The 9,619-nt window shown below is 52.7% G+C and overlaps 1 protein-coding gene and 1 non-coding gene across 2 annotated transcripts; one reads left to right on the forward strand and one right to left on the reverse strand.

The window, feature by feature from the left end:
* Positions 1-1,161: 1,161 nt before the first annotated feature.
* LOC115064439 lies at positions 1,162-1,437 on the reverse strand. Its single transcript, XR_003844290.1, has one exon.
* Positions 1,438-2,765: 1,328 nt separating this feature from the next.
* On the forward strand, positions 2,766-9,109 carry Glrx5 (glutaredoxin 5). The gene is made up of 2 exons (XM_021202290.2): positions 2,766-3,124; positions 8,445-9,109. The coding sequence occupies exons 1-2, from the start codon at positions 2,842-2,844 to the stop codon at positions 8,618-8,620; spliced, it is 459 nt and encodes a 152-aa protein (XP_021057949.1). The 5' UTR covers positions 2,766-2,841; the 3' UTR covers positions 8,621-9,109.
* Positions 9,110-9,619: the final 510 nt, after the last annotated feature.

Genomic DNA, 9,619 nt, shown 5'->3' on the forward strand with positions numbered 1-9,619 from the left:
TTTTTTTTTTACACACACACATTTTAAGACAGCCTTATTAAATTACGTATCCTTGGTTGGATTGGAACTCGCTATGTAGACTGAGCTGGCCTCAAACTCAGATCCATGTGGCTACACCTCCCAAGTGCTGGGATCAAATGTGAGTGCCACTCCGACCAGCCAGCGGTGCTTCATTTCTGAAAATCGGGCTTGGCAAATCGGACTTGGTTAACTTTAATGTTACGTGACAGCTGTATTAAGATACCTGATGACTTAAAGAGAAAACTCTTTCCTAGGCCAACAAACTGTACACAAAGTCAGTATGACAGCTCAGTTTTCACTGTCACCTTGACGGGATTTACAGTCACCACGGAAACTCTTGAGGATGTGCCTGTCTATGAGGATGCTTCTGGAAAGGTTTAAGTAGGGAGGTGGAGCCGCTGATCCCTGCAGGATGGGGACCTGGAGGTGGGCAGCGGAGTTCACCTCTCTGCTGCCAGCATGTGTCTGCACCTTCCAGCTGGGAGACAAGGTAAACCCTCACTCCCTTAAGCTGCTTCTTTTTTTTTTTTTTTTGCCAGTTTTGTTACCACTGATAGTTAGCAACGTGCTGTTTGCCACCACTGCTCTGCATCCAGGTCCCCAGGGCAGTCTGCAAAGCCTTTTCCCTTCACCCAGTGAGCCAATCGGACGGTTTAGAGTAAACAGTGAGCCAATCAGGCGGTTTAGAGTAGACAAGATACACGGCTTCCCAGAAGCAAATTGCCAGCATTTATTTATTGATTTATTTATTTAAAACTACTTACAGCAGTGTAAACATGAATAAGGGCTCCCAGACGCTGGGGTGACTATGCAGTTAAGGACACAAAAGCTTGGCTTTCGGAGCAGCTGTTTTACCTCTGCATTTCTTGTAAACGTCTTGTATGAAGCCTGGAATCAAAGGATCTGCAAAATAACAAGATTTTAGTTTGGACCTTGCCATCAGAAAAAGAACAGGAATCAACACAATGATAAGGAACCTGCCAGGCGGTTCCCATCTGTCTTCAGATAGAGTGGCTCCGGTTTCCCCGGAGCCACGGCTTAGCAGACTCCACGGCTCATGCGCGTGAACTCTCTGATTTTTTATGTTCACTCCCCGGATGCAAACAGGCCATCTTCAGCAACACGCTTAGTCGCTCGAGGTTTTGTAGCAGTACTTAGTGTCCAACAGAAACCGCTCCGTCTGCTAAACAATATCTTGACTGCCAAGCTTCTCTGACTGTTGGTGGATCGACAATGACACGGCACAGCCATTATCACCGTGGCAACAGTACCCAGGCCCTATCAGAGGAAAATTGCACATGGGCCCGCTGCCTCTCGAGCAGGCATGCCTCAGCTTCCTCTGGAGTCTGCTTTCTCTGCCAAGTCTGGTGTGCTCTAGGGTACCGCCAACCCAGCGCAGGGCCAAGACTGCAGATTAGATCGCAGGCCGCGGAGGTCTGCTGGCCAGGATCTGGGTCCGCATGCTACCAGTGTGAGCACCGACCACGCCTGGGGCTCTGTTCTAGGAGGAAGTCCATGTCAAGCAATATATAAAACGACGCGCCTGCTCACTCTTTTGCACCACCCCCAGCAGATGTCCAAGCAAGCCCTCCACCCTGGGGCCATCATCACCTACACCAGAATTCACTAAGAGAACACTAACACTCTTTCATTACTGTCTGTGTGCATGGGCTGGGGTGGAACTCTGGACGTCGCTTACACTAGGAAAGCGACTTACTACTGACCTACATCCTCACACCTTCTGTTTTCCCTCTTAAAAAGGTCTTGCTGTACGGCCCGGGCTTATTTAGAACTCTTGAGTTCAACAGATCCTCCCTCCTGCCTCAGCCACATTGCAGACAACGGCCACAGGGCGGGTCCGGCAACCCATCAATTAATTCCCTTGTTCTTTCAATAAACCTTCCCGACCCCGGTAACAAGGGGTTATGTGGGCAGAAGGGTCACCGAGACCCCAAAGCCAGCCGTCCCACGGCTGGAGCACTTTACACGTTTCTACGAGAAGAGCATCATTCTAGAGGCCAGGGAGAGGGCTCAGCGAGCCAAGGGACTTACCCTGCAAGCCACAGTTCCATCACCGGACCCTTTATAAAAAGTTGGAAATAGAGACCTGACTACAAAGTCGTCTTCTGACTTCTACTCACGCGCCGTGGCAGGTGCATGCACGCAGATCATACACACACAATAATTATAGCTTTATACTATAAAATAAAAAAATCATTCTAGAGGAAGAATCCCACGGGGGGCAGCAGGACACGCCTTGGCTGTCCACGTGCATGGCGGGTCCGAGCCTGGAGCCCCGGGCAGGCCAGGACACGCCAGGTTCGCGGCTCGGTCCACCTCCTCTCTGGGGCACGCCATCGCAGGACCACCGGCCGCGCCACCGTAGCAATCAGCCACCGCAAACGGAACCGGAAGCTGCGTCTGGACGTGACTCCTTCCCGGCGTGCCGCGGGCGACAGAAGCCCCGCCTTGCGCCTGCCCTATCATCCTGGCGCATCCGGCCAGGCCTCGAACGCCCGCGAGAGGAAAGCCGGCTTCCTCTAGCCACGCCTCTTCATGCCCTTCACTGACGGACGTCCGATTTGTCCAACCAACACGCAAAGCGGTCGTCCTCGCTCCCTAGCAAGCCTGTAGGACGCGGCTCCCAGGGAAGGCCCACCCTACGGTGTAAGCGATGTGATTGGTGGACTTGAGCCAGTATTGTCCAATCACGAGACTCATCCCAGAGCCTGTCCAATGAGAGCCTCCGATGGGCCGGCCGGACACCACGGGCACTGTAAGCCTTGGAGTGGCCGCAGAGGCGGGGGACAGCGAGCGGGCATGAGCGCGTCCCTGAGCCGGGCGGCGGCGGCTCTGCTGCGCTGGGGGCGCAGCGCTGGGGGCGGTGGCCTGCCCGGAGCTGGCGTGCGGGCGGCGAGCTCGGGCGGCCAGGCGGAGCAGCTGGACGCGCTGGTGAAGAAGGACAAGGTGGTGGTGTTCCTCAAGGGGACGCCCGAGCAGCCCCAGTGCGGCTTCAGCAACGCCGTGGTGCAGATCCTGCGGCTACACGGTGTCCGCGACTATGCGGCCTACAACGTGCTGGACGACCCGGAGCTGAGGCAAGGTCAGGCCCGTGGGATCCGGCGGCGAGGGCGCGGTGAACTTGAGCAGATCCCGGGGAGCAAGGGCCCGCCCTGGTTGTGTAGCCACATGGGCGGAGGGGTTCGCCTCGGCCCACCTCGGGGCGAGAAGTTTCTGGCTGCATAGGAGAGGGGGGTAGTCGGCATCGAGATCCCCTCTGAGCAGGTCGACTGGGGAGTGGCTGGCTGAGAGGGGAACTCACTGCGAGTACCTTGGGGACAATTTGAGGGCTTGGAAGCCAGCAGCCTACTTCCTAGGTGAGGGACTGATGCGACTACGTATGTAGGGAAGAGGTTTCAGGCTTGCCTCTGTGTGCCTAACGAGGTCAAAGGCTGACTAATAATGCTTAAGGCCCCGAGGTCAGGGACTGTCTTCTTGCTGGAGAGAGGGTTTCACCATAGTCTATCCGGACTCACGTTGGGAAAGACACGAACTTTGATTTTTAGGTACCGTAGCACCAAAGAACAGTGTGTGGGGACTAGGGCATGGTGCAAACTCAGCGGGAAGAGGAAGCCACTCAGAAGACTTCTGAACCCCCGACCAGATGAACAAACTGCGGCCAGGTTGGGCCCAAAGGGCAGAGAACAGAACCGCCAGACCTGTAGCTTTTCACTGGTCCCAAGGCAAAGCGACTGTGTCCTGACTTCTAGTTGAAATCCTTTATACAGAGTACCGGGCAGGCACCTTTCTCTCAGACTTCTGCTTGCTGTGAGTGGGAAAAGAAAGGCCAGGTCCTGATCCTTGGCAAGAATTGGTCAAGGTGGGCCGGGTAATGGGAAAGCTGCTTTCTCCCCGCACCCTGCTCCTCCTTCAGTGGAATCTGGGGGACCCTGTATTCAAGTCGTCCCCCCATCTTACTGATCTAGTGCTCTGGGTTGGTCACTGTGCTGAAAGGAGACTTGTCTATGTTAGAATGGAGTATGTAACGTTTGAAACTACTGGTTATAGTTGTTCATCGTATGGTCATTCTTCTTGGCGAGGCTGGGCCGTGGAGAGCAGGTTTGGCTTGGAATCGTCTGTGGTGGGTCTGTAGCACAGCCTACTGCAGTTCCTTCCCAGTATAATGAAGATTATGACACTGAACCTGGCAGAGACCACGGGGAAACAAGAGAAAATAAGAATTACAACCGGGCATAGTAACTCACTTCAATAATCCCAGCTCTCTGCAGGCGGAGGCAGGGGTATCACCGGTTCAAAGCCAGACTGCACTGCATTGTGGGAATTCCCCCATCCCCTTCTCTACTGTATATGATGTCATCCTCTCTGGCACGGAAGGCGTCCACCAAGTGGCAGCAACTTTATTATTAAACCTGATGGCATTCAAAGCACTTTCCTCCATGTTGTTAAGTGGCTGACCCCACACTTGTTCCCTGTGATAGTATTGATGGGCTGAGCTCTGCGGTAAAGCAGCGACAGGGAGGCAAGTTAATGAGTGCTACCAGGAATGATGGCAAGCCAGGCATTGTGCTCTGAACCCTGTGTTTTCCTCCTCAGCTAACAATTTGGCTGCTTGTGAGGCTCTGGGGTTATCTGGCTCGGGGCATGCTGTAGCTTTGGGTCAGAGGTGGCTCCTTGCAGGGGAAGATAAGCGGCTACTCTGTGGCCTCTGAGCTGGGACCTACCTGCGTGGCTCTCAGCAGACAGCTGCATTGTGGATATCTCGCTTACTATGAGGCCTGAGGATCTGTGGCTTAGACTTTCCACTCCTGTTAGTGTAACTGGAGGTTAGATAGAGTGGGTACAACCAGCATGAGTAAGAAGACCTGCTCTGTCGTCCATCTCTCATTAGGTGCTCAAAAGACAGAAGAAAACTCTTGATTTTTTGTTGTTGTCCTTTGCTAGCCAGGTCAAGCCTTTCAAGAGGACTTTGTCAACACCCAAGTTTGCCAAAGGGCAGGCAGGCGGGCGGGCAGCTCATGCTCACTTTGGCAAGCAAGGAGGGGCCCTCTCACCTGTCTGTCCCACTGCATTGTGGCCGCTGTGGCAGCAGTCTGTCCTTGTCCTTTTCCCTCGTGCCAGAGTTTTCAAAGGGCTCTGGTTCTCACCCAGGATCCAGGACGAGCGGTGCAGAGAAGCCTTACAGTCCTCACTTTGTCACCTGGGGTACACACAGGCCACAGCCACAGGGCTCTTGAGGAACCCAGGGCACAACGCTGCTTCATGATTCCCTGGGCAATCGATCCTGTGGCTGCTAGCATTGTGAGATCCTACCTGTCTGCACATGGCATCTCACCCTTGGAGGCCAGGGGCCTGGCTTGCACAGTAGCCTGCAGGCTTTCTGTGACTGTTACTATGCTAAGGCGAGGCTGGTGTTATTCACAGTCACGGCACAGACTTCTCTGTGACCGCTCTGATAGTCCCATGCCCACCACTACGTGTTCTTTATAACAGGAGCAGTGTCTGCCAGGGTAGGTAGGGGGCTGAACATTTTTGAATGCATAACCGTTACTCCATGTTTCCTTGTCCTTATAACTAACTTTTTGATGCATAAGCCTATGTGGCATTGCCGTGTGTGTGTGTGTGTGTGTGTGTGTGTGTGTGTGTTACATAACATGGTCAGAGTAGCTGGCCTAGCTGTCACTTGGACATGGTGATCTCCCTGCTGGTTTCTGATTTTGTGTCCCAGGCTTTTTCTCTCTGGCTCTCATGTGTATTAAAGCCATTCTTTGAACCCTGCTGTGCCTCGCCTGTGAACTTGGTTTTCTTCAGTTTCTTCTTCCAGTCCTTTTCCCACAGCCTGTAAGTGTTTATGAAGCAGTGTCTGAACATCCAAGAAAATAGGTACTTACTACTCTGGCACATGTTGGAAGTTGGATGCTGCATACTCAGCGAGCAAGCTGAATTCGATAAAACTTTACTCACAAAGGCAGGAAGAGGTTTAGCCCCACCAGGTCTCACATAGGATAAGATACACGTGTAAGGTGTCTATGACCACGTGGCTTGTGGTGGGGGAGAATGACAAGATGGGTTCCTGGTCTGTTAGGGGGCTGGATCAGCAAATGGTTCAGTGATGCAGGGTAAAACTACACTGTGCTTAAACAAGCTAGATCCTGGTGTAGTTGAGGTGGCTAGATACCAGAGACGCGTTTGGTCAAAAGTAAGTGGCAAGGAATACCACTGGCCCAGTAAGTACTGTCTGTGTACACTGACGTCAGAGGTGTGAGTCAGTCCCGTGGACTGTACATGCGTGTGCAATGAGCAGGTAGCTGTCGGTGGGTTAGGCTGTGCTGAGGGTCATGGGTTCAGAGGCTGGCTTTAGACTTTAGAAACTGAGATCTTCCTGGATCATCCACCACTTGCTAACTCTGTGCCTGTGGGTAACTTATTTACCCTCTCGGTACCCTAACTCTGCAAGTTTGAAGCTAGCTTGAGCTACAGCTGGAGTTCCGGACCAACCTGGGCTAAAAACAAAATAAAAAAGCTCCCAGCAAGCAACCAAAGTAATCCCAGTGACCCGTGAGCCTGTGGCACCCGGGACTGCCAGGAGCTGCCGTGTGTCCTTGAGCCAGACTGTGACCGTGTCTGAGAGCCACTTGGTGGCAGAGCCTCACGTGTGGGACCAGCCCAGGGCTTGGATGAAGTGAGTGCTACCCTGTGTCCTGCCTTTCCTGCTTTGTCCACCATGACTTCCTGCCAAGATGACCTGTGTCTGAGGGCCCTTGAGCCCCAGCAAACCCCGTCACCCTTGGATAGAAATCAGTTGAGTGTAAAACAATGGCACTGTTTAGTTCTGGATGTCAGCGTCCTGGTTTGGGGCAGGGCTCAGGCAGTGAGTGGAGTTTCATTGGGATAGGTTTCAAAGCAGTGGGCCCTGAGCAAGCTCAATCAGTAAGGAAGGCAGGGTTGGGAGGCACAGAGCCCTCAGGGACTCACATGCAGGCTCCAGGAGACTCAGGGAGCGTCCACGCCTGCCTTGCCATAAAGATCTGCGGCTGCCCCATAGGCTGTTTATATTGCAGGGTCAAGTTTAAGGTGCAGACAGAAACCAAATCTGCACGCCCCACACACCGAGCAGTTGCCCAGAGTTGTGTGCACCCCACAGCAGTGTGGTGGAGTTCAGTGCGCCCAATCCTGGATGCCGTGAAGCCTGGCAGGATCTGCCCTCTGTTGTAGCCTCTCAGCTTCTTGAGAGGGCCTCTCTGTGAGGTCCAGGCCTACCTTAGCCGGGCGCTGGCTTTACAAGGGTGGGCCACCACACCCAGCCTGTGACTCTTTCTCCATGTTCAGTCTGGAGAAACAAGATAAGAGCTGTAACCCAGTCTCCCTCCAACTCTGTCATTTTCAGCAACTTGGTGCTTTGTAGAGAAAGACAGGAACTCTAGAAAGAAAGTGTACTGTCTCTTGAGACCCTTGTGACATAACTCACATTTGTTAATTACATTTGGAAATCAAATATTGAATGATATGGTAGTACGAGCAAGCCGAGTGCTTTAGTTTGCATAAAAAGCTCCCCCCCCCCCCCGGCTGGGTTTCAGACTTGAGTGCTGTTGTGTTTCTGGAAGCACCTACTCACTTGGTGTATGGTTTGTGTGCTCGTTTTTGCCTTTTAAAAACAGCTGTCTATAGTACTTATGCCGCTGTTAATTTGTTTGTCGCTGAACTGAACTGACCTGCACTCTCACTGTCGGGCTGTATTCCCAGCTCTTCACAGTTGTATGTGTGCATGTGTACATATATACTCATGCACACACACACAGACTGCATCTAATACTACTCCCCACAGGCTACATATTTCTGTCTTTATCAGGCTCTGCAGAGCCCATCCAGGGAGCTGAGACCTGGGGTTAGGAATCTTGTCCCATAGGCCAGACAGAGTTCCTTGTGCCTTTCCTCAGTAACCCTCAAGGGTAGAATGCTTTCAGCGTCTTGAGTGCTGGTCAGCGGTGGCCCTCACCACTCAGAGCTGCAGGGAGAAGGCAGAGGGGTCACCCAGGCAGCCAGTGAGTCCAGGGTGGACTTCATAGTACATTTAGAAATGGATCTGTGTTTCTCCTCTGTAAACATGGCCTATGTGGATAATTATAGCTTTGCCTGGCTCACGTGCCTTGGTTACACAGTCCCAAGGATTCCCTGGGGTGAGTCCCCCGGCTGATGTGTCTGTTTTACCAAGAACTTTACTTGATTCTCATGAAAACCTCAGGGCTAAAGGTTGAAAGAGAAGAAGAGGAGGTACCTGCTAAGTCATCGCTGACCAGGAGCAGGGGAGGAGGCCTGGATTTCTGCCAGGAGTGCTGGATGTGGCGTTTTTTGGTGGAAGGCTCCCTTCTGATCATTTCAGTGATGCATCTTCCATCTCTCCACAGGTATTAAAGACTACTCCAACTGGCCAACCATCCCACAAGTGTACCTCAACGGCGAGTTTGTGGGGGGCTGTGACATCCTTCTGCAGATGCACCAGAATGGGGACCTAGTGGAGGAACTGAAAAAGCTGGGTATCCGCTCTGCCCTGATAGATGAGAAGGACCAAGACTCCAAGTGAGGGCTCCGGGTCCTCACTGAGCAGAGCGAGCACCCTCTCCATCCGCGGGCCAGGAAAGCCTTACTGTGTGGTGGCGTCCTGCTGTGGTGGCGTCCTGCTGTGGTGCTGCTTGCGCTGGGCCTCCTGACTTGCGAGCGGGCAGGTGCTTCACTTTAGTCTCCGGCTCAGAATACCCTCTGGTGAACTTACAACCACTGCACTGTAAATCAATGGCGTGGTCCTGCATTGCTGTAACCCTGGTCTGTTCTTACGTTGTCTTTATTCTCTGCCGGCCGGCTTCGGGTGTCACTCCTGATTCTTGTTTGGGTTGTGGAGATGGCAAAGCCCCCTGATGTTTTTGTAACTTCCTGTAAAAGGGAAATGATGGACAGAGAAGAAAATGTGGTGGCTAGAGTTGTTTTTTTAAAATAAATTGCCAACACAGACATGCATGTGTGTGTGTGAGAGAGAGTAATTAAATTCAGCAAGAACAGATCCATAGGATGTGGAGAACTAGCCGCCTTTGTGTTTTCTTCCATTCTTCCCCCATCTCTCTGCCACCCTGTGCTTCTCACGCTGCCCCTCTCTCCCTGTCCCTCCCTCTGACTTTCAGTGCAGCCCAGGCTGGCATTGGCTCATCACGTAGCCAAAGGTGGACTTGACCCGCAGATCCTCTTGCCTCCCTCCACCTTGCAGTGCTGAGATGTCGGCCATCTGCCACCACAGCGCTGAGAACAGGCTCTAGGGCATTGGTCATGCCAGGCAAACACTTTATCGACTGAGGTACAGCCCCAGGACCTACCTGCGTCCTCTGATTTTGAGAAATTAACAGTAATCCTCATTCACCATTCAGCTACTAGGGAGCGCCTGTACAGTGTGTCCTTGAGCCAGGTGGGGACGCTGTGCAGGAGGGATGTCCCCTTGTGATGAGAGAAGGCATGAGCTGGCCTCTGACACATTTTCTTTCTCATGAACTGGGTTCTCAGAGGAAATCACTGGAACTATGTCTGTCTTCCAGTC

Source organism: Mus pahari, chromosome 7 (assembly GCF_900095145.1).
Source record: "Mus pahari chromosome 7, PAHARI_EIJ_v1.1, whole genome shotgun sequence".
NCBI classification, from domain to species: Eukaryota; Metazoa; Chordata; class Mammalia; order Rodentia; family Muridae; genus Mus; species Mus pahari.